This window comes from Loxodonta africana, chromosome 13 (assembly GCF_030014295.1).
Source record: "Loxodonta africana isolate mLoxAfr1 chromosome 13, mLoxAfr1.hap2, whole genome shotgun sequence".
Classification (NCBI taxonomy): Eukaryota; Metazoa; Chordata; class Mammalia; order Proboscidea; family Elephantidae; genus Loxodonta; species Loxodonta africana.
In genome coordinates, this window is record NC_087354.1 from 6,681,003 (window position 1) to 6,707,878 (window position 26,876).

The 26,876-nt window shown below is 38.7% G+C and overlaps 1 protein-coding gene across 1 annotated transcript in view; it reads right to left on the minus strand.

Annotated features, from left to right (window-relative positions):
• The window catches only part of LOC100664120 (P protein), a 151,854-nt gene that overhangs the window by 20,638 nt on the left and 104,340 nt on the right, over positions 1–26,876 (minus strand). The window contains exon 14 of the mRNA XM_064296177.1: positions 26,221–26,348. Within this exon, the coding sequence (XP_064152247.1) occupies positions 26,221–26,348 (128 nt within the window). The remainder of the gene's footprint in view (positions 1–26,220; positions 26,349–26,876) is intronic.

The window sequence follows — 26,876 nt, forward strand, 5'->3', positions numbered from 1 at the left end:
GGAGGGGAGATGGGAGAGCAGAGGGTGTTAGGAGCTGGCAGAATGGACATGAAAAGAGAGAGTGGAGGGAAGGAGGGGGCTGTCTTATTTGGGAGGAGAGCAACTAGGAGTATATAGCAAGGTGTGTATAAAATTTGTATGAGAAACTGTTTGATTTGCAAACTTTCACTTAAAGCACAATAAAAATTTAAAAATAAATAAAACCCTGAAAGAAAGAAATTGCCAACCAAGAATCATATATCCTGCAAAATTTTCATTCAAATATGATGGTGAAATTAGGACATTTCCAGATAAAGAGAAATTAAGGGAAAATGTAAAAACCAAACCAAACTTGCAAGAGTTATTAAAGGGAGTCCTTCGGTCTGAGAACAAACAACATCGGCCACAGCCTCAATCTAGGACGAAGATTGTACCAGCCAAGTACCAACCTAGGAGATGAACACTCAAGGACTATGCAAAACTAAAACAATTGCAACAGGGAACCAGAGAAGTTAATCTGTAAATGACAACAATGTCAGTTCAATAAAAGGGAATAAATGGTATAGGTATAGAACTTTCTAAAGGAGAGGAAGGCAAAGTGATGCCAAGTAATAATAGATGGGTTCAAACCTAGGAAGATAAGGGTAGATATCAAGGTAACCACAAAGAAAGGTAACAAACCTACTAAAGAAAATAAAGAAAAAAGTCTCGACAAAAACAAAATCCACAAAAACAAGGGAAATGAAAAAGAAATCCACAAACAAAAGTAACTCAGCACAGGACAGTAAGAGAACCAAAGAAAGTGTTCACCAAGAACCCAGTGTTAGCACCACAAAAAAAAAAGCACTACAAAATGACAGCAATAAATTCACACCTATCAATAATTACACTGAATGTAAATTGCCTAAATGCACTCATAAAGAGATGCAGAGTGATGGAACGGATTAAAAAAACTGGATCCACCAATATGTTGTCTACAAAAGCCACAGCTTAGAAACAAAGACATAAATTTATTAAAAACCAAAGGATGGAAAAAATATATCAAGCAAATAACTACCAAAAAAGAGGAGGAGTGGTATTACTAATCTCAGCTAAGATAGACTTTAAAACAAAGTCGACCATAAAACACAAAGAAGGGCACTATATAATGATTAAAGGGATGATCCCTCATAAAGACTTAACCATAATAAACATCTGTCTTACAGCACTGAAAACAGAATTGACAGTTCCACAATAGGAGGCTTCAGCACAGCACTTTTGGTAAAGGACAGAACATCTAGAAAGAAACTCAACCAAGATACAGAAGAGCTAAAGAGCACAATCAGCCAACTTGATCTCATAGACATATATAAAACACTCCACCCAAGAGCTGCAAAGTACACATTCTTTTCCAATGTACATGGAACGTTCTCCAGAATAGACCACATCTTAGGCCACAGAGAAACCCTCAACAAAATCCAAAAACACTAAGATAATACAAAGTATCTTCTCTGACCACTAAAAAAAAAAAAAAAAAAACCCCATGCCGTCGAGTCAATTCTGACTCATAGCAACCCTATAGGACAGAGTAGAACTGCCCCACAGAGTTTCCAAGGGGTGTCTGGTGGATTTGAACTGCCGATCTTTAGCTTAGCAGCCATAGCACTTAACCACTATACCACCAGGGTTTCCTCTCTGACCACAATGCATTCAAAATAGAAGAGTAAGGGAAAAAAATCAATTAAATGGAAACTGAAAAACACCCTGCTTAAAAACCACTGGGTAATAGAATCAAAAAGTTCTTAGAATCAAGAGAGAATGAAAACATGTCATATCAAAACCTTTGAGACACAGCAAAGGCAGTCCTCAGAGGTCAATTTATAGCACTAGATGCATACATCAAAAAAGAAGAAAGGGACGACACCAAAACATTAGTATACAACTTGAACAAATAGAAAGAGAACAGCAAAAGAAGCCCACAGCCATCAGAAGAAAGGAAATAATAAAGATCAGAGCAGAAATAAACAAAATAGAGAATAGAAAAACAATAGAAAGAATCAACAAAACCAAAAGTTGGTTGTTTGAAAGGATCAACAAATCACTGGCCAAACTGACAAAAGAAAAACAGGAGAGAACACAAATAACCCAAATAAAGAACGAATGAAATGGAGGACATTATAGCAGACTCAACGGAAACAAAAAGGATCATAACAGATTATTATGAAAAACTACACTCCAGCAAATTTTCAAACCTAGAGGAAATGGACAAATTTCTAGAGACACACAGCCTACCCACACTAACACAAAATGATATTGAAAATTTGAACAGACCCATAACAAGAGAAGAGATTGACAAGGGAAAAAAAAAAAACCTCCCAACAAAAAAAAGCCCTGGCCCAGATGACTTTACTGGAAAATTCTACCAAACATTCAGAGAAGAGCTTACACCAATACTACTCAAGCTATTTCAGAACACAGAAAAGGAAGCAATACTTCCAAATTCATTCTATGAAGCCAGCATAATCCTGATACCAAAACCAAGCAAAGACACCACAAAAAAAAATTATAGACCAATATCTCTCATGAATATAGATGAAAAATTCTCAACAAAATTCTAGCCAATAGAATTCAGCATCATATCAAAAAAAAAAAAAAATACACCACGACCAAGTAGGATTCTTACCAAGTATGCGAGGATGGTTCAACATTAGAAAATCAATCAACGTAATCCACATCATAAATAAAAGGAAAGAAAAGAATCACATGATCATCTCAATCCATGCAGAAAAGGCATTTGACAAAGTCCAACACCCATTCCTGATAAAAACTCTCAATAAAATAGGCATAGAAGGGGAATTTCTCAACATGATAAAGGGCATCTACGCAAAATCAACAGTCGACATCGTTCTCAATGGAGACAGGCTGAAAACATTCCCATTGATAACAGGAACAAAATAAGGGTGTCCTTTATCACCACTTCTATTTAACACTGTGTTGGAATTCTTAGCTACAGCAATAAGGCAAGAAACAGAAATAAAGGGCATCCAAATTGGTAATGAAGAAGTGAAACTGTCCCTATTTGTGGATGATATGATGGTATATTTAGAAAATCCAAAAGACTCCACTGGAACTAATAGAAAGATTCAGCAAAGCAGCAGGATACAAGATAAACATAAAGATCAGTTAGATTCCTATACACCAATAAAGAGAGCAATGAAAACGAAATCAGGAAAACAATACCATTTATAAGACTTAGGAATAAATCTAACCAGGGATATAAAAGACCTATACAAAGAAAACTACAGAACACTACTGCAAGAAACCAAAAGAGATCTACGTAAATGGAAAAATATACCATGCTTATGGATAGGTATACTCAACATTGTGAAAATGACAATTCTACCCAAAGTGATTTACAAATACGATGCAATACCGATCAAAACACCAACAACATTCTTTAAAGAGATGGAAAAACATATCATTAACTTTATATGGAAAGGGAAGTAGCCCCAGATAACTAAAGCACTATTGAAGAAAAAGAATAAAGTAGGAAGACTTGCACTACCTGACCTCAGAAACTACTATACAGCTACAGTAGTCAAAATAGCCTGGTACTGGTACAACAACAGATACATTGACCAATGGGACAGAATTGAGAATCCAGATGTAAATCCATCCACCCATGGTCACCTGATCTTCCACAAGGGCCCAAAGTCCATCAAATGGGGAAAAGAGTCTTTTTAACAAATGCTGCTGGCAAAACTGGATGTCCATCTGCAAAAAAAAATGAAACAAGACCCATACCTCACACCATATACAAAAACTAACTCGAAGTGGATCAAAGACCTAAATATAAAGCCCAAAACCATGAAATTCATAGAAGAAAAACTAGGATCAACACTAGAGACCCTAATACACAGCATTAACAGGATACAAATCACAACCAACAACATACAAACTCCAGAGAATAACCTAAATAACTGGGATCTTCTAAAAATTAAACACTTATGCTCATCAAAAGACTTCACCGAAAGAGTAAAAAGAGAACCTACAGACCGGGGAAAAAATCTTGGCTATGCAAATCAGACATAGGTCTAATCTCTAAAATCTACAAGAAAATCCAACACCTCTACAACAAAAACACAAATAATCCAATTAAAAAATGGGTAAAGGAAATGAACAGACACTTCACCAAAGACATTCAAGCAGCCAACAGACACAAGAAGAAATACTCACGATCTCTAGCCATAAGAGAAATGCAAATCAAAACCACAATGAGATACCATCTTATCCCGGCATTACTGGCATGAATCAATAAAACAGAAAATAACAGATGTTGGAGAGGCTGGGGGGAAATTGGAACTCTTATGCACTGCTGGTCGGAATGCAAAATGATACAACCACTTCAGAAGATGATATGGCACTTCCTTACACCAGTAGAAATAGAAATACCATTTGATCCAGCAATCCCACTCCTAGGAATATATCCTAGAGAAATAAGAGTCGTCACACAAATAGATATATGCACACCCATGTTCACTGCAGCATTGATCACAATAGCAAAAAGACGGAAACAACCTAGATGCCCATCAACAGATGAATGGATAAACTGTGGTACATACACACAATAGAGTATTACGCAATGCGAAAGAACAAAGATGAATCTGTGAAGCTTCTCATAACATGGATGCAAATGTTGTATGAGACCACTACTGTAAATACTCATGAAAAGGCTTACATACAAAAATATTTGATGGTTACGAGGGAGGGGAGAGGTGGGGATGGAAAAACACTTAATAGACAATAGATAAGTGGTAAATTTGGTGAAGGGTAAGACAGTGCACAACACTGGGAAAGCCAGCACAACCTGTACAAGGCAAGCCCATGGTAGCTCCATAGACACATGGACCTGAGGGACCAAATTGCTGGGCTGAGGACTGTGTGGACCATGGTCTCAGGGAACCTCTAGCTCAACTGGCATACAGGGTTTATAAAGAATATGTTCTGTGTTCTATTTTGGTGAGTAGCCTGTGAGCAGCCACTTAAAATACTCCACTGGTCTCACCCTTCCAGGAGCAAGGAAGAATGAAGAAAACTAAGACATAAGGGAAATATTAGTCCAAAGGACATCTACCAAGGCCTCCACCAGACTGAGTCCAGAACAAGTAGATGGTGCCCGGCTACCATCACTGATTGCTCTGACAGGGATCACAATATAGTGTCCCGGACAGAGGTGGTGAAAAGTGTACAACAAAATTCCAACTCAAAAGGCAACAGCAGACTTGCTGGCCTAACAGAGACTGGAGAAACCCTCAGAGTGTGGCCCTTGGACACCCGTCCAGCTCAGTAATGAGGCCACTCCTGAGGTTCACACTTCAGCCAAAGATTGAACAGTCCCATGGAACAACACAAGACTAAAGGGGTGCACCCGCCCTGGGGCAGGGGCTGGAAAGTAGGAGGGAACAGGACAGCTGGTAATAGGGAACCCAGGGTTGAGAAGGGAGATTGTTGACATGTCATAGGGTTGTTAACCAATGTCATATAACAATGTGTGTACTGTCTGATGAAAAACTAGCTTGTTCTGTAAACCTTCATCTAAAGTTCAATTGGAAAAAAAAAATCCTAACCATAGCAATAAGACGAAAAAGAAAAATAAAATGTATCACTATTTTAAAAGAAGTAAAACAATATTTGCAGATGATATGATCTATCTATCTATATATATATATATATATATGATCTATACATAGAAAATCCCAAAGAGACTTCAGGAAAGCTTCTAGAGCTAATAGAGGAATTTAGCTAAGTTGCAGTGTTTAAGGTCAACAAACAAAAATCAGTTAGTTTCTATACACCAGTAATAAAAAGGGAAATTAGGGAAATGATCCCATTTACAATGCATCTAAGAGAACAAAATACCTAGGAATAGATTTAACCAGGGATGTGAAAAACTTATACAATGAAAATTATAAAACACTGTTGAAAGAGATTAAAGAGGACTTAAATAGAGAGATGTTCCATATTTACGGATTGGAAGACTTAATATTTTTAAGATGTGAATACCGTATTTTACGCAAATAATGTGTGCCTTCTGTGCTTGTTTGCCAACTACTCCCTCCCTGTGTAAGGTATTTTCATAAGATTGAAATACCAATTTTTTACAGCAACATGTAAAAAACCTGGCATAGTGGCACTTCTGAAAATACCTTATGGGGGTGGGAGTGGTTGGCAAACCAATGTAGAAGTCGCACACCAGAAATAAACTCATACATCTATGGTCAACTAATTTTTAACCAGGGTGCTAGGTCCATTCAATAGGGAGAGATGAGTCTCTTCAATTAACAGTGTTGATAAAATTGAATTTCCACATGCAGAAAAATGAAACAGGATATATGCCTCACAGTATACAAAAAAAAAAAAAATTCAAAATGAATTAAAGGCCTAAATTTGAAAAATAAACAATAAAATTCCTAGAAAAATTGCAGAGGCAATGGTGTGAGCCATAGCTTCTAACAATGGATCATCTAATAACAAAAGCACAGGGAGACAGAGACAACATGGCACCCTAGAGCGCCACACCATGCAGTCCCTCTGCTGCGAAGACCTGAAAAACTAAGTAAAACAGATACAAATGTCAATCTTGGAACCCTAAGCATCAAATGAAGTGATAAAGGACTATATCAAACATCAAATGGAAGAAGAAATTGAAGGAAGACAGAGAATGAGGGGAGATACGTAATGGAGGCCCCATGCCAAGTAACACAGCACAGCGTCACCATCTTGGAAAACAGCCAGCAACAGCCCCAGACAGGGAGAATAGAAGGCAACTTCATGGATCTCCCAACAAGAGACAGAGCACCCGGTAACCACAGAAACATACTTTCCCACCCCTCAAACCACTTTCCAACCCCTCCCCTTCTAGTGAGTAGTAGCCAGCCCCCAACCAGCCCAGCAGCCATGGCCACAGAGGTCCACAATATGTGCCCCCCCTGCCCACCCCACCCCCTTCTGCCATGTGGCATTATTCCCCCTCTTTCTTCTATTTCTTTCTCCCTCCCACCTAGCCCTGCATGTTACCTCTCCTCCCCTCCCACCTGCCCCTAGGTCAGGCCCACACCCACTCACCAGCCCCAACTGTGTCACCATTTTTATTACTATTTCTTTTTCTCTTTTTTTCATTCTTCCTTTTCCTTCTCCTTCCCACCCAGCCCTGTACACTCTCTCCACCTCTTTCACGCCAGCCTCTGCTGCAGAGCCACAGGCCTCCTGCCGTCCGGGGTTTGCCTGTTCCCAACTGCCAGCTCCTGCTGCACCACCACTTTTCTTTCCTTCTTCCTCCCACCAAGCTCCATATATAACCTCCCCTCCCTTCTGACCAGCCCCCAGGTCCACTCTTCCTCCACTCACCGGCCCCCAACACATTGCCGTATTTTCCCTTTTTTCTGTTTTGTTCCTTTCTTGCTTTTCCTTCTCCCTCTCACCTAGCCCCGTACACCACTTCACCACCTTCCTGCTGGCCCCTGCCGTACCACCACATATAGAGTGCTACTGGCACACCGGCCTGCCACTGAACTGGGTCAGCCCCACCCCCACTCACCGGTCCCCACAGTACAGTCTTTATTTTTTATTTGCTTATTTTTTTCTTTCTTTCTCTCTGTCTCCCATCTAACCCTGTATGCTGCCTCCCTACCTTTCCCACCAGACTCTGGGTCAGCCTCACCCCCACCCACTGCCTACTGCCACTATGTCCCTTTTTATTTCTTTCTCTCTTTCCTTTCTTCCTCTCACCCAGCCACATATGCCACCTTCACCCCCTTCCCACCTGCCCCCCCACCATGCCACCACAGCTGGAGCATCCCCAGTACTCAGGCCCACCATTATATGATGCCTGCATCACCCCTGCCCTCCTAACACTTGGCCAGCTGCTGAACAGTGGGAAGTGGGTCCGTAGCATTCCCTGTCTGGGTCCCTCACCCATCTGGCAAATGGCTGTGAACACTCCCACACCACTGGACCAACATCAGGAAGCAAATAGCATCCATCCACTTTGCCCTCAGCCACTTCACTAAATTAGTAAACAGCAAAGCAGGCTCACCGTTGCTGCTGCTGCCCTGCCCACCCAGAGAAGGTGGTGAGAGCTATCGTGCCCACAGATAAGCAAGCAGTAAAACATGCCTGGCCCATCCACTCTGACTTTTCAAAACAAAACAAAAAGGCAGGATAAAAAAAATACAATTAATAAATAAAGTAATACCTTAATGTCTCAGAGACAGCAGGCAATATCAAAACATACAAAAAAGCAGGACAATATGACTCCAGCCAGTGACCAAAACAAAGAATCAGATAACTTTCAGGCAGAATAAAAGGCAATAGAACTATGTGATCTGGAATCAAAAGACTAATATTTTTGGCTGTCCAAGAGATTAAGAAATAGCTCCAGGAAAACACAGAAAAACCCGGGGAAAAATAGACAAAATCATGGAAAACAGACAAAATCAACAAAAATATACCCAAAACCAAGGAAAACACAATCAAAACAATAGAAGAATTTTGGAAAATAATACAAAAACAAAATGTGAAAATAAAGAAACAATGAGAAATCACATAGAAACAGCAACCAGAAATCCAAAAGATAAACAGCATAATTTCAGAAATGGACAATGCAATAGAAGGTTTTAGGAGCAAATATGAAACAATAGAAGATAGGATCAATGAGGTTGAAGACAAATCCATGGACGCCACTTTGAGGAAAAATCAGAGAAAATAATGAAGCAAACCTAAGAATTACGCAGGACATAATCAAGAGCAAAGATTTGCACATGATCAGAGTTCCATAACAGGTGGTGAAAATGGAAAGCACAGAGAAGACTGTTGAAGATTTGCTGGCAAAAAACTGCCCAAATATCATGAAAGACAAACAGCTGATCATCCAAGAAGCTCAATGAGCCACGGACAGGATAGATCCCAAAAGAAAGTCACCAAGACATAATATAACCACACTTGCCAAAACCAAAGACAAAGAATCCTGAGAGCAGCTAGAGAAAAATGCAAAGTCACGTACAAAGAAGACACGATAAAACTAAGCTCTGATTACTCGGCAAAACCATGAAGGCAAGAAGGCAATGGGTTGACATATATAAAACTTTGAAAGAAAAAACTGTCAACCAAGAATAAAATATCCTGCAAAACTCTCTGTCAAATATGGTGGTGAAATTAGGACATTAACAGACAAAGAGACATTAAGGAAATTTGCAAAAACCAAACTAAACTTACAAGAAATATTGAAGGGAGTCTTTTAGTTAGAGAACCAACATCAGACAACAACCTGAGTCTAAGACACAGGACAGCATCAGCCAGATACCAACCTAGGTAGAGAAATTTCAATAATAAAACAAAGCTAAAAGACTTAAAACAGGGAAACGGACACATCAAACTGTAAATAAGGACAACATCAAAACAATAAAAGTATAAACGTTGTAGGTATAGAACTTTCGAGCAAAGAGGAAGTCATGGCAATACCAAGTAATAAAAGACTTTGAGAAACATAGGAAGATAAGGGTAAATTTCAAGGTAACCACAAAAAAAGTTAACAAACTTACTCATCAAAATAAAGAAGAAAAACATAAACACTCAGTAAACACAAAATTTATAGTAACGAAAGAAAAGAAAATCCACAAACAAAAACTCACAAGAAAAAGGAACAAAAAATGTAAGCATCACAAATAAAAAACACAATATGACAGCAGTAAGCTCCTATCTATCGATAATCACACTGAATGTAAATGGCTTAAATACACCCATAAAAAGACAGAGAGTAGCAGAATGGATTAAAAAAACAATCCATCAATGTGGTGTCTACAAGAGACACAGCTTAGAAACAAAGACATAACTACATTAAATACCAAAGGATGGAAAGACATAAACAAACAGTAACTAAAAGAGCAGGAGTGGCAATACTAATCTCAGAAAAAAATAGATTTTAAGGGAAAATCAACCATAAAAGACAAAGAAGGACATTATATAATGATTAAAGGGGCAATCCACCAAGAAGGCATAACCCTAATAAATATCTCTGCACCCAATGACAGGGCTTCCAAATACATAAAACAAACTCGAAAAGCACTGAAAAGAGATATACAGTTTCACCACAACAGTAGGAGACTTCAGCACAACACTCTTGGTAAAGGACAGAACATCTAGAAAAAAACTCAACAAAGTTACAGAAAATCTAAAGGCCACAATCAAACACCTTCACCTCATAGACATATATGGAACACTCCACCCAATAGCAGAAAGGTATATATTCTTTTGCAATGTGCATTGAACATTTTCCAGAATAGACCACATTTTAGGCCACAAAGCAACCCTCAATAAAATCCAGAACATTGAAATACTACAAAGCATTCTATCTGATCAAAATGCCATAAAAGTAGAAATCAATGAAAGGAAGAGCAAGGGAAAAAAAATCAAACACACAGAAACTGAATAACACCTTGCTTAAAAACCACTGGATATAGAACCTATTATACTGCCACAGTAGTTAAACAGCCTGGTACTGGTAAAAGAACAGATGCATAGACCAATGGAACAGAATTGAGAATCCATCCACATATGAGCAGCCGATATTTGACAAAGGCCCAAAGTCTGTTAAATGGGTAGAAGATCGTCTCTTTAACAAATGGTGCTGGCATAACTGGATATTCATCTGCAAAAAAATAAAACAAGACCCATACCTCACACCATGCACAAAAACGAACTCAAAATGGATCAAAGACCTAAATACCAGCAGCATTCTTTAACAAGATGGAAAAACTAATTACCAAATTTATACAGAAAGGAAAGAGGCCCTGGGTGAGCAAAGCATTATTGGAAAAAAAAAAAAAAAAGCAAAGTATTAGGCCTCACACGACCTGATCTCAGAACCTACTATACAGCTACAGTAGGCAAAACATACTGGTACTGGTACAACAACAAGACACATAGACGAATGCAACAGAATAGAGAACCCAGATGTAAATCCATCCACATATGATTCACTGATCTTTGACAAAAGACCAAAGTCCATGAAATGGGAAAAAGACAGTCTTTTCAACAGATGGTGCTGGAAAAACTGGATGTTCATCTGTGAAAAAAAAAAAAAGAAACAGGGTGGAGCCAAAATGGCGGAATAGACAGACGCTTCCGGCAAGCCCTCTTTACAACAAAGACCGGAAAAAGCAAGTGAAGCAAATATATTTGTGACAAGCTGGGAGCCCTGAGCTTCAAAGGCAAGCTTAGAAAATGAACTGAGGGGCAGGGGGAGGAAGAGGTCATTCAAAAGCAGAGAGGAGTTACCAGACTTGAATCGTGGGGAGCCCTCAGGCACCATTCCTGAAGCGGGAGCGGCAGGCTGGTACTAGCATTCGGCCACAGTTGCCTAAGGGAGAAGCAGCCAGCCACACAGCCTAATCACGCCTCCGGAACCTGAGAAGAACGGTGCTCTGGGCAAAAGCTAAGTACTTGCGTATATTTTACCGCGCCCCTGCACCCCCAAGCTGGCTTCAGCAGCTGAATTCCCTGGGCCTCAGATAGCACTGTTGAGCACCTAGAGCCATGCTCCCAGCCTTGGAGAAGGAAAAAATTTGCAATTGGAGGAAAAGATAATTTGCTACCTCCACTAACCAGGGGAGCTCAGGACAGAAGCAGCTCCTGTGCAGACATAAACCGTCCGAGGACCTGGAGCACCTTTCCCTCCTGCATGGACTTGTGTGGGCTTATTTCAGGAGACTAGGCCCTTGTTGGCAGGCTCCAACCATTTCAGCTGTGTGGTGGAGAGGTGGGTGTTTGATGTTTGACATTGCTTTACCTGTTAAACAAGGTCCTAACCTACCCATATCAGAGACCTAAGGACTGGTAGCTCCACTCAGGTCACCCAGCCACTTGTGACAGGGGTTCAAAGATAACTGGTACCTCCCAGTCCTTATGACCAAAAACACTGGGTGCCCGTGGTCCATCTGCAGCACCCACTCACCTGCACGCTGTAGGGAGCAGGGATGCGCTTTCCTCAGAGACAGTTGGGGGTCGGTTCTCAGCACCCTGCATTGTTCAGAGCGTGACCCCCTGCTGAAATCAGATACCGGTGTATATGCCAATCGCCCCTGCCCCTCTAAGACTCTAAGACAGAGCATGGGCCACACACTTGATGACCAGCTACCTGGAAACCTGAGCGAATTCATAAAAGAAAACTGAATGGACTCCTAGACTGATATACCAGATAACAGCTCTAGCTACCTGGGGACAGGATGTCAGAGCTCCAAAGGCAAAAATAATCAGGCTAGCTCACTCAAGTAGCCCACAGGGGTATACCAAAACAAAACAAAGCAAAAAGCTACGACACAGTAAGCAAGCATAAATTAATAAATTAATACAATAACTTATATTACCTCGAAGACAATAGTCATTATTAAGTCACATAAAGAAAGAGATCATGATCACTTCAACAAGCTCTCAAAACAAAGAATCCAGGGATCTTCTAGATGAAAGCACATTCCTGGAATTACCAGATGCAGAATACAAAAGTTTAAAATACAGAACCCTTCAAGACATCAGGAAGGAAATGAGGCAATACACAGAACAAGCCAAGGAACACACAGATAAAGCAATTGAAGAAATTAGAAAGATTATTCAGGAACATAATGAAAAGTTTAATAAGCTGGAAAAATCCATAGACAGCAAACAGGAATTCAGAAGACTAACAATAAAATTACAGAAGTAGACAACTCAATAGAAAGTCAGAGGAGCAGAATTGAACAGGTAGAAGCTAGAATTTCAGAACTCGAAGATAAATCACTTGGCACTAATATATTTGAAGAAAAATAAGATAAAACAAGTTAAAAAAATGAAGAAACCGTAAAAATCATGTGGGACTCTATCAAGAGAAATAACCTACGAGTGACTGGAGTACCAGAACAGGGAGGGATAACAGAAAATACAGAGAAAGTTGTTGAAGATTTGTTGCCAGAAAACTTCCCTGATATCGTGAAAGATGAGACGATATCTATCCAAGATGCTCATGAAACTCCACATAAGGTAGATCTTAAAAGAAAGTCACCAAGACATATTATAATCAAACTTGCCAAAACCAAAGATAAAGAGACAATTATAAGAGCAGCAAGGGATAAATGAAAAGTCACCTACAAAGGAGAGCCAATAAGAATGAGCTCAGACTACTCGGCAGAAACCATGCAGGCAAGAAGGCAACGGGATGATATTTAAAAAACTGAAGGAAAAAATTTCCTGCCAAGAATCATATAACAAGCAAAAGTGTCAATTAAATATGAAGGTGAAATTAAGACATTTCCAGATAAGCAGAAGTTTAGGGAATTAGTAAAAACCAAACCAAAACTACAAGAAATACTAAAGGGAGTTCTTTGGGTGGAAAATCAATAATATCAGGTATCAACTCAAGACTAGAACACTGCGCAGAGCAACCAGAAGTCAACCCAGACAGGGAAATCCAAAAAGACAAAGCAAGATTATAAAAAAAAAAATCAAAACAGGGTAGCAGTGATGTTATTATATAAAAGAAGGTAACATCAAAATAATAAAGAGGGACTAAGAAACGTAATCATAAACCTTCTATATGGAGAAGAAGATACAGTGATACAAAGAAAGAAAAGTTAGGTTTAAATTTAGAAAAATAAAGGTAAATAATACGGTAACCACAAAGGAAACAAATGACCGTACTCATCAAAATAAAATACAAGAAAAAAATAGAGACTCAGCAGAAACAAAATCAACAAGAACGAATATTAGCAAAGGACAATATATAAAGATAATCTACTCAGCACATGAAATTAAGTGGGAAAAAGAAACAACACACAAAAAACAACATTAAAATGACAGCACTATATTCATACCTATCCATAATTACCCTGGATGTAAATGGACCAAATGCACCAATAAAGAGACAGAGAGTAGCAGAATGGATTAAAAAACAAAATCCGTCTATATGCTGCCTACAAGAGACACACCTTAGACTTAGAGACACAAACAAACTAAAACTCAAACGATAGAAAAAAATACATCAAGCAAACAACAATCCAAAAAAAGCAGGAGTGGCAGTATTAATTTCTGACAAAATAGGCTTCAAAGTTAAAACCATCAAAAAGGATAAGAAAGGACACAATATAATGATTCAAAGGGACAATACACCAAGAAGATATAACCATATTAAATATTTATGCACCCAATGACAGGGCTGCAAGATACACAAAACAAATTCTATCGGCATTGAAAAGTGAGATGGACAGCTCCACAATAATCGTAGGAGACTTCAACACACCACTTTCGGTGAAGGACAGGACATCCAGAAAGAAGCTCAATAAAGACACAGAAAATCTAAATGCCACAATCAACCAACTTGACCTAATAAACATACACAGAACACTCCACCCAACAACCAAGTATACTTTCTTTTCTAGTGCACATGCAACATTCTCTACAATAGACCACATATAAGGTCATAAAGCAAACCCTTATACAAAACTTTGAAATATTATGACCATATGGCCTGGAAATCAATAACAGGAAAAGCAGGGAAAAGAAATCAAACACTTGGAAACCAAACAATACCCTGCTCAAAAAAGACTGGATTATAGAAGACATTAAGAAGGGAATAAAGAAATTCATAGAATCTAATGAGAATGAAAACACTTCCTATCGGAACCTTTGACATACAGCAAAAGCAGTGCTCAGAGAACAATTTATATCAATAAATGTACACATATAAAAAGAAGAAAGAGCCAAAATCAAAGAATTACCCCTACAACTTGAACAAATAGAAAGAGAGCAACAAAAGGAACCCACAGGCACGAGAAGAAAACAAATAATAAAAATTAGAGCTGAACTAAATGAAACAGAAAAACAATTGAAAGAATTAACAAGACCAAAAGCTTTTTTTTTGAAAAAATCAACAAAATTGATAAACCACTGGCCAAACTGACACAGGAAAAACAGGAGAGGAACCAAATAACCCGAATAAGAAATGACATGGGCAATATTACAACAGACTCAACTGAAATTTAAAGAATCATATCAGATTACTATGAAAAACTGTACTCAAACAAATTTGAAAACCTAGAAGAAATGGATGAATTCCTAGAAACACATTACCTACCTAAACTAACACAAATAGAGATAGAACAACTAAATAGACCCACAACAAAAGAAGAGATTGAAAAGGTAATCAAAAAACTCCTAACAAAAAAAAGCCCTGGTCCAGGCTTCACTGCAGAGTTCTACCAAACTTTTAGAGAAGAGTTAACACCACTACTACTAATGGTATTTCAGAGCATAGAAAAGGACGGAATATTACCAAACTCATTCTATGAAGCCAGCACTGGAAGCAAAGAAAATTACAGACCTATATCCCTCATGAACAGAGATGCAAAAATCCTCAACAAAATTCTAGCCAACAGAATTCAACAACATATCAAAAAAATAATTCACCATGACCAAGTGGGATTCATACCAGGTATGCAAGGATGGTTCAACATTAGAAAAACAATTAATATAATCCACCACATAAATAAAAGACAAGAGGCACAATCACATGATTTTATCTATTGATGCAGAAAAGGCATTTGACAAAGTTCAACACCCATTCACGATAAAAACTCTCAGCAAAATAGGAATAGAAGGAATATTCCTCAACATAATAAAGGGCATTTATACAAAGCCAACGGCCAACATCATCCTAAATGGAGAGAGCCTGAAAGCATTCCCACTGAGATCAGGAACCAGACAAGGATGCCCTTTATCACCACTCTTATTCAACATTCCCTTGGAGGTCCTAGCCAGAGCAATTAGCCTAGATAAAAAAATAAAGGACACCCAGATTGGCAAGGAAGAAGTAAAATTATCTCTATTTGGAGACGACATGATCTTATACACAGAAAACCCTTAGGAATCCTCAAGAAAACTACTGAAACTAATGGAAGAGTTCAGCAGAGCATTGGGATACAAGATAAACATACAAAAATCAGTTGGATTCCTCTACAAGAAAAAGAACATTGAAGAGGAAATCACCAAATCAATACAATTTACAGTAGCCCCCAAGAAGATAAAATACTTAGGAATAAATCTTATCAGAGATGTAAAATACTTATACAAAGAAAACTACAGTACACTTCTGCAAGAAACCAAAAGAGACCTACATAAACGGAAAAACATACCTCGTTCGTGGATAGGAAGACTTAACATTATAAAAATGTCTATTCTACCAAAACCGATCTATACATTTAATGCAATTCCGATCCAAATCCCAATGACATTCTTTAATGAGATGAAGAAACAAATCACCAACTTCATATGGAAGGGAAAGAGGCCCCAGATGAATAAGGCATTACTGAAAAAGAAGAACAAAGCAGGAGGCCTTACTTTACCTGATTTTAGAACCTATTATACTGCCACAGTAGTCAGAACAGCCTGATACTGGTACAACAACAGATACATAGACCAATGGAAAAGAATTGAGATTCCAGACACAAGTCCATCCACATATGAGCCGTTGATATTTGACAAAGGCCCAAAATTAGTTAAATGGGGAAAAGACAGTCCTTTTAACAAATGGTGCTGGCATAACTGGATATCCATCTGCAAAAAATGAAACAAGACCCATATCTCACTTCAAGCACGAAATGAGCTCAAAATGGATCAAAGACCTAAAAATAAAATCTAAAAAGATAAAGATCATGGAAGAAAAAATAGGGACAACATTAGGAGCCCTAACACATGGCATAAACAGTATACAAAACATTATTAAGACTGCAGAATAAAAACTAGATAACTGGGAGCTCCTAAAAATCAAACACCTATGCTCATCCAAAGAATTCACCAGAAGAGTAAAAAGACTACCTACAGACTGGGAAAAAGTTTTTAGCTATGACATTTCCGATCAGCGCCTGATCTCTAAAATCTACATGATACTGCAAAAACTCAACTGCAATAAGACAAATAACCCAATTTAAAAAATCGACAAAAGATATGAATAGATGCTTCACTAAAGAAGACATTCAGGTAGCTAACAGATACATGAGGAAATGTTCACGATCATTAGCCATTAGAGAAATGCACATCAAAACTACAATGAGATTTCATCTCACTCCAACAAGGCTGGCATGAATCCAAAAAACACAAAATAATAAATGTTGGAGAGGTTGTGGAGAGATTGGAACAGTTATACACTGTTGGTGGGAATGTAAAACAGTACAACCACTTTGGAAATCGATTTGGCGCTTCCTTGAAAAGCTAGAAATAGAACTACCATAAGATCCAGCAATCCCACTCCTTGGAACATAACCTAGAGAAATAATAAGAGCCTTTACATGAGCAGATACATGCACACCCATGTTTATTGCAGCACTGTTTACAATAGCAAAAAGATGGAAGCAACCAAGGTGCCCATCAACAGATGAATGGATAAATAAATTATGATATATTCACACAATGGATTACTACGCATTGATAAAGAACAGCGAGAAATCTGTGAAACATTTCATAACATGGAGGAACCTGGAAGGCATTATGCTAAGTGAAATTAGTCAGTTGCAAAAGGACAAATATTCTATAAGACCACTATTATAAGAACTTGAGAAATAGTTTAAACAGAGAAGAAAACATTCTTTTGTGGTTACGGGGGCGGGAGGGAGGGTGCGAGAGGTGTATTCACTAATTAGATAGTAGATAAGAACTACTTTAGGTGAAGGGAAAGACAACACACAATACAGGGGAGGTCAGCACAACTGGACTAAACCAAAAGCAAAGAAGTTTCCTGAATAAACTGAATGATTTGAAGGCCAGTGTAGCAGGGGCAGAGGTTTGGGGACCATGGTTTCAGGGGACATCTAAGTCAATTGGCATAATAAAATTTATTAAGAAAACATTCTGCATTCCACTTTGAAGAGTGGCGTCTGGGGTCTTAAACACTAGCAAGCAGCCATCTAAGATGCATCAATTGGTCTCAACCCACCTGGATCAAAGGAGAATGAAGAACACCAAGGACACAAGGCAGTTATGAGCACCAGAGACAGAAACTGCCACATGAACCAGAGACTACATCATCCTGAGACCAGAATAACTAGATGGTGCCCGCTACAACCAATGACTGCCCTGACAGGGAACACCACAAAGAACCCCTGAGGAAGTGGGAGAGCAGTGGGATGCAGATCCCAGATTCTCATAAAAAGACCAGACTTAATGGTCTGACTGAGACTGGAAGGACCCTGGTGGTCATGGCCCCCAGACGTTCTGTTGGCCCAGGACAGGAACCATTCCCAAAGCCAACTCTTCAGACAGGAATTGGACTGGACAATGGGTTGGAAGGGATGCTGGTGAGGAGTGAGCTTCTTCGATCATGTGGGCACTTGAGACTATGTTGGCATCTCCTGCCTAGAGGGGAGATGAGAGGGTGGAGGGGGTTAGAAGCTGGCGAAATGGACACGAAGAGAGTGGAGGGAGAGAGCGGGCTGTCTCACTAGGGGGAGAGTAATTGGGAGTATGTAGCAAGATGTATATAAGTTTTTGTGTGAGAGACTGACTTAATTTGTACACTTTCACTTAAAGAACAATAAAAATTATTTTAAAAAAATTCCAAATTAAAAAAAATATTAAACAGGACCCATACCTCACATCATACACAAAAGCTAACTCAAAATAGATCAAAGACATAAATCTACAACCCAAAACAATAAAGATCATGGAAGAAAAAATTGGGACAATCCTCGGCGCCCTAATACATGGTATAAATACAATACAAACCATAACTAACAATGCACAAACTCCAGAAAATAAACTAGATAACTGGAAGCTCCTAAAAATTAAACACGTCCACCAAAAGACTTCACCAAGAAAGTAAAAAGAGAACCTAGAGACAGGGAATAAATTTTTTGGCTATTACATATCTGACAAGGGTCTAATCTCTAAAATCTATAGAATACTTCAACACCTCAACGACAAAAATTCAAATAATACAATTTTAAAAATGGGCAAAGGATATGAAGAGATGCTTCACCAAAGAAGATGTTCAGGTGGCTAAGAGACACATGAGGAAATTCTCAAGATCATTAGCCATTAAACTAAAATACCCACTGCTGTCCAGTCAATTCTGACTCAGTGAACTCAGGTTTTCTAAGGCTGTAAATCTCTATGGAAGCAGACTGCCACATTTTTCTCCCATGGAGCTGCTGGTAGTTTCGAACTGCCAACCCTTCAGTTAGGTGCCGAGTGCTTTAACCACTATGACACCAGGGCTCTTCTCTAGCCATTAAACAAACAAAAAAAATCATTGCCTTCAGGTTAATACCAACTCATAGCGAGATTATAGGAAGGAGCAGAACAGCCCCATAGGTTTTCCAAGGAGTGGCTGGTGGATTTCAGCTGCCAATCTTTTGGTTAGCAGCAATGCTCTTAACCACTGCACCACCAGGGCTCCTCATTAGTCATTAGAGAAATGCAAATCAAAACTACAATGAGATACCATCCCACCCTGACATTACTGGCACTAATCAAAAAACAGAAAATAACGAATGTTGGAGAGGTTGTGGAAAAATTGAAATTTTTATGCACTGCTGGTCAAAGTGTAAAATGGTAAAACCACTACAGAAAACAATATGGAGCTTCCTTAAAAAGCTAGAAATAGAAATACCATACAACCCAGCAGTCCCACTCCTAGAGATATATCCTAGAGAAATAAGAGCCATCACATGAATAGACATATGCACACCCATGTTCACTGCAGCATTATTCACAACAGCAAAAAGATGGAAACAACCTAGATGTCCATCAACAGACGAATAGATAAACAAGTTATGGTACATACACACAATGGAATACTATGCAATGATAAAGAACAATGATGAATCTGCAAAACATCTCACAAGATGGATGAATCTGGAGAACTTTATGCTGAGTGAAATAAGTCAATCACAAAAGGACAAATATTGTATGAGACTACTATTATAAAAACTCCTGAAAAGGTTTCCACACAGAAAAAAACGGTCTTTAATGGTTAAGAGTGTGGGGAGGGATGGGGAGAGGAGATCACTAACAAGATAGTAGATTAGTGGTAACTTTGGTGAAGGGAAAGACAACACACAATATAGGGGAAGTCAACACTACCTGACAAATGCAAAGTTATAGAAGCTTCCTAGACACATCCAAACACTCTGAGGGACCAAGTTACTTGAGCTGAGGGCTGGGGAATATGGTCCCAGGGGATGTCTACATCACTTGGCATAACGTAAGGAAAATGTTCTACATCCTATTTTTGTTAGCAGTGTCTGAGGTCTTTTTTTTTTTTTTAATTGTGCTTTAAGTGAAAGTTTACAGCTCAAGTCAGTTTCTCATACAAAAATATTATACCCACATTTTTATGTGACCTTAGTTGTTCTCCCTATAATGTGACAGCACACTCCTCCTCTCCCTCTTGTATTTCCCATGTCCATTCAACCAGCTCCTGTCCCTTTCTGCCTTCTCATCTCACCTCAGGAAACGAGCTGCCCATTTAGTCTCATGTATCTACTTGAGCTAAGAACCACACTCTTCACAAGTATCATTTTATATCTTATAGATCAATCTAATCTTTGTCTGAAGAGTTGGCTTCGGGAATGGTTTTAGTTTTGGGCTAAGAGAGAGTCCAGGGGCCATGTCTTCTGGGGTCCCTCCAGTCTCAGTCAGACCGTTAAGTCTGATCTTCTACTAGAATTTGGGTTCTGCATCCCACTTTTCTCCTGCTTTTTCAGGGACTCTCTGTCATGTTCCCTGTTAGGGTGGTCACTGGTGGTAGCTGGGCACCATCTAGTTCTTCTGGTCTCAGGCTGATGGAGTCTTTTCTGTCTCTTGGGCTCATACTTTCCTTGTGTCTTTGGTGTTCTTCATTCTCCTTTGCTGCAGGTGGGTTGGGACCAATTGATGCATCTTAGATGGCCACTTGGCTAGCTTTTAAGACCCCAGTATGTCTGGGGTCTTAAAAGCATACAAGCAGACATCTAAGATACATCTATTGGTCCCTCCCATCTGGAGTAAAGGAGAATGAAGAAAACCAAAGATGCAAGGAAAATATTAGTCCAAAGGACTAATGGACCACATGAACCACAGCCTCTACCAGCCTGAGCCCAGAAAAACTAGGTGGTGTCTGGCTACCACCACTTACCACTCTTGGAGGGATTACAATAGTGGATACCAGACAGAGTGGGAGGAAAATGTAGAACAAAATTCAAACTGACATACACACACACACAAAGACCAGACTTACTTAGTCTGACAGAGACTAGAGGAACCCCTGAGTCTATGTCCCCAGACACCCTAAGAACTGAACTGAACTGAAGTCCACATTTCGGCTGAAGATTAGACAGGCCTATAAAGCAAACGATAACACACATGAGGAATGTGTTTCTTAGTATACAGGCTCAAATGGGCAACACCTGCCCAAAAGCAAAGAGGAGAAGGCAGGAGAACTGGACCAACGGACACAGGAAACCCTGAATGGAAAGGGAAACAGGGAGAGTGCTGACACTATGTGGGGATTGTAATCAATGTTGCAAAACAATTTGTGTATAAATTTTTGAATAAGAAACTAATTTGCCCTGTAAACTTTCACCTAAAGCACAATAAAAGAAAAAACTTAAGTGGAAAAACATAACAATAGCTCAATTTTTTCAGCATTCACTTTTAGAGAATTTTCTTTGAGAGGGTGTTATTGTTTGAGCTAATACTTTTGAAAAATTAGTCTGGAATGCAGTAGCACTCTTTCAGATCCTTCTACCAGGATCTCCCCTGGACTCATGCAGGTGGTCCTGCCCCAGGCCTGCCCTGCTCTAGTCTATTTTACAAAGTAGCAGAGGCATCTAAAACTTTAATTGGGTCCTGTGGCTCTACTCCTTGAAACTCTTCAAGGCTCCTCAACAATTAGGAGAAATCCAAATCTCCACTGTTATGGATGGAATTGTGTTCCCAAAAATATATGTTGGAGTCTTGACTCTTATACCTGTGGATGTAATACCATTTGGGAATTGGGTTTTCTTTGTTGTGCTAATTAGGCCATATCAGTGTAGAGTACGCTTTATGCCTGATCACTTTTGAGATATAAAAGGAGCTGATCAGACATACAAGCAAGCACAGATGGGGGAAAGATAGATACCATATGGAGTTCTCCAAAGAATCGAGGAACACCAGGGGTACAGAAGCTGAGACAAGTATCTTCCCCCAGGGCCAATACAGAAAGCCTTCCCCTAGAGCCAATACCCTGAATACGAACTTTCAGCCTCCTGAACTGTGAGAAAATAAATTTCTGTTTTCAAAACCAAAGATAAATAGGTAGCAAAAGCACAAATGGCAAAAAACAAATAAATGGGACCTCATAAAAATTAAAGACTTTTGTTCATCCAAAGACTGTACCCAAAAAAGTGTGAAGACAAGCTGTTGACTGGAAGAATATCATTGGAAACCATGTATCTAATAAAATCTAATAACCAAACACATACTAAAATTTTGACAACAACAAAAATACAAATAATCATAAAATGAGCAAAGGACTAGAACTGACATTTCACCAAAGAGGTCATTGAAATGGCCACCAAACACATGAAAAGATGCTCAAAGTAATTAGGTATAGAGAAACACAAATCAAAACTACAATGAGATACCATCTCACTCCCACTAGGACGGATATTAAAGTGTTGAAAAGCAAAGATGTCACCTTGAGGACTGAGATGGGCCTGACTCAAGCCATGGTATTTTCAATTACCACATACGCATGCGAAAGCTGGACAATGAATAAGGCAGACCAAAGAAGAACTGATACATTTGAATTACGGTGTTGTGAAGAACATTGAGTATACCATGGACTGCCAGAATAATGAATAAGTCTGCCTTGGAAGAAGCACAGCCAGAATGTTCCTTGGAAGCGAGGTTGGTGAGACCTCATCTCGTGAACTTTGGACATGTTATCAGGAGGGACCAGTCTCTGGAGAGGGACATCATGGTTGGTAAGGTAGAGGGTCAATGAAAAAGAGGAAGACCCTCAATGAGATGGGTTGACACAGTGGCTGCAACAGGCTCAAACATAGCGATGATTGTGAGGATGACGCAGGACTGGGCAGTGTTTCGTTCTGTTGTACATAGAGTCACTATGAGTCAGAATCCACTTGATGGTACCTAACAACAACAGGATGGACGAGATTAAAAAAGAAAAAAAAGATAATGATAAATGTTGGCAGGGGTGTGAGGATATTGGAATCCTTTTCCATCGCTGGTGGGGGTGCAAATTGGTACATCCGTTGTAGAAAATTGTGTGGTGATTCCTAAAAAAACTAAAAATAAAACTACCGTGTTATTGTGTGCCATGAGTCAATTCTGACTTACAGTGGCCCTGGACATAGTAGAACTGCCCCATGGGGTCTAGGCTGTAACCTTCAGGGGACAGATCACCAGGTCTCTTCTCCTGAAGAGCGGCTGGTGGGTTCAAAGCACTAACATTTCATGTTAGCAGCCAAGTGCTTTAACCATTGCACCACCAGGAATTCTTAGAACTACGCTGATGAGTTAAGGATTGAGGCTGTAATTTCTAGAAATAAACCACAAAAGAAAAAGCAAAAGAGTGTATAACTGCAAAAATGAGAAAAGAGAACTTTAAATAATCCTGAACTGATTCAAATAAAGGCAAGAAAGGAGACTAAAAATAAATATATAAAAGGTAGGACAAATAAAAAGATGACAGATTGAAATCCAAATGAATCAGTAATGTCATTAAATATAAGGAGAATAAATATATTAATTAAAAGATAAAGATTATCATACTTGATTAAAAATGTAAAACCCAAATATATGCTATTTGCCAAAGACGTCTAAAACTTTAAGGCGCAGAAAATTTGAAAGTTAAAGGATAGAAAAATATAAACCTTGCAAATTTGAATAAAGCTTGTTTAACTATTTTTGTTCATCTGGAAGTTAACAATCTAAACTTGTATGTGCCTAGTACCACAGCCTCAAAATATGTAAAGTATAAATAGAGAAGAGAAATAGACAAACCCACAAACACCATGACAGATCAGCTAATTAAGAAAATAAAACCATGAATCACAATGAAGAAGAAATCACAATGGCAGGTAAAAATAATTTGAATGAATAAAAAAGTAAATGTAATCAAACTACATACCAAAAGTTGGGGGATGCACCTAAAGCTATACTAAAGAGAAAGTCATAGCCTTAAATATACATATTGGATAAAAATAGAGTAAAAATCAAAAAACTAAGTCTATACCTAAAAATGGTAGAAAAGAGTTCAACAGATTTAACTCAAAAGGAGAGAAAGAAAATGGTAAAGATAAGAGCATAAAATAATAAAATAGAAAATAAGTATACAATTGACAGGATTTTTAAAACTAACAAAATCGATACATCCATGGGGGAAAATGAGAAATAGAAAGGCAGAGGGACAAATGAGAGACAGAAAGACAGAGAGGCAGAAAACACAAATCACCAATATCAGCAATGGAAAAGGGAACATTGCTGAAGATGCTACAATAGACATAAAGAAGTAAAAATATACATAAATCAATTCTATCATTCTTTTCATTTTTCGTATGTGTATCCAGCTGATTCAGCACCACTGGTTGAAAAAGTACCCCTTTCCTTATTAAATTGCTTTGGCACTTTTGTTTAAGATCAGTTGACCACACATACTGGGGTCTATTTCTGTAGTCTACCCTGTCCCACTGATGTATAAGTCTACGTTTTTTCTTTATTACTTTACTTTAAGTAACTCCTGAAATCAGGTAAAGTCCTCCAATATTGTTGTGATTTTTACAAATTACTACGGCTATTGTAGGTCCTTTGAATTTCAATACAAAATGTAGAATTAGCTCTTCAGTCTCTACAGAAAAGCGTGCTTCAATTTTGTTTGGGATTTCATTGAATCTATAGATCGGTATTAGGATTGCTAACTGAACAATATCAAGTCTTCCAGTCTACAGACATGCTTTATATCTCCCCATTCATTTTGATCTTAAAATTTTTTTTTCTCACAGCAATCCCCAAATTGTTCTGTTCGTTTGTTTTGTTTTGCTGTAGCTGTAAATGCCTACATTAAAAAAAGATAACCTAAACTTCAACCTTGAGAAACCATAAAAAGAAGAGCAAACTAAACACAAAGCCAGCAGAATAATAATAATAATAATCTTCAAAGTCAGCAATAGTTGTTGAGTGCCTCTCATACTTCCGGCCTCTTCCTTTTTCACATCTCTGACTGACTCTTCTGTATCCTGCTTCTACTTTAAGGGTCCACATAATTACACTGGAAACCCTGGTGACATAGTGGTTAAGTCCTACTGCTGCTAACCAAAAAGGTCAGCAGTTCAAATCCACCAGGTGCTCCTTGGAAACTCTAGGGGGTAGTTCTACTCTGTCCTATAGGGTCGCTACAAGTCGGAATCGACTTGACGGCAACGGGTTTGGTTTTATGATTACATTACATTTTAAGTGTACATATATATACTGATCTGTTGCTGTAGAGTTAATTCCAGCTCCTAGCGACCCCGCAGGACAGAGCAGAACTACCCCCTACAGTTCCCAAGGCTGTAATCTTTAGGGAAGCAGACTGCCACATCTTTCTCCCACGGAGCAGCTGGTGGGTTTGAACCACGAACCTTTCAGTTGGCAGCTAAGCACTTAACCACTGTGCCACCAGGGCTCCTTATATATAACTGACCCTGCTTCTCTAGAGATCCCAGGGAGATACAATTTATGAATGAAGTCTCAAGATTATAAATCATTGTGGGTAATTCTGTAACAATTTCAACTGCAACTATATATGATTCGCTCATTTCTATGATGCAGTCTTTTCCATAATAACAAATATTTACTTAAATATTACACAAAATTAAATAGATTCTGAAAATAACACTGCTACAGTAAACTTGCTATACGAAGTCATTTTGCTCCAAAGCCAACTTACAGCGAATTCTACCTCACCTGGCTGTAGCAAACAAAATTTTAACAAGTTTACAAACTACCAAGATAATTCTAGGGGAAAAAGAAAAATAAACAATTTTATCATAAGTATTTCGGTGGCTGAGGTTAACTTTAAACAGTCTACTTATAGCTTCCATCATTTTCCACTTAGTGACTATGTGGGAAGACAGATTTGGGCTTTCTTCATCCAGTAAATATGGTGCAAAATGTCAAAACCAGGTAAAATCCCATGATGCAAAAGCTCTGAAGCCTTACCTGCATCAGAACAAAGAGCGCTGCGAAGAACAGGAGTGTCGCCCATTCCACTCTGTGCAGAATCATCTCAAAATCATGGATATCAGCTAAAATTAGCAACCAGAGGGCACCCATAATAGCAATCCAGCCTGGAAAATAAATAAATGGATAAATAGATGTAGTTCAATTCTTAATACACTAGACAACTAAATTTTTATCTTCTGATTGCTTTTCTTTATTGATATAATCAACATACAGTAAACTGGACATATTAAAAGTGAACAATTAAAATTTTTACTTGTAAGTTTACCATGAATCCATCACTGCAATCAAGATAATGAACATGTTAATCCCCCCAGAACTCTACTCATGCCCATGTTATTGTCCAATAAACAAAATTCAGTTATATTTCTGTATCTCAGCAATAAGGAACCACAAATTAAGATTTGAAATACCCTTTAAAATATGAAATATTTAGGGATAAACATGAGGGCTACCATCATTCACCTTCCCAGTACAAGCCCTGGCCTTCACCTGCAGAAGAGGAAACGGACTCAGGAAGATTAACTGGTTGAATTCAGGCTACAAGTTTTACTAGAGCAAAACCAGGATTCATCCCCATTCTGAGATTTTCTTTCCTTTCCACCAAGTCGATGTGTCTCCCCCGCTCAGTCTCA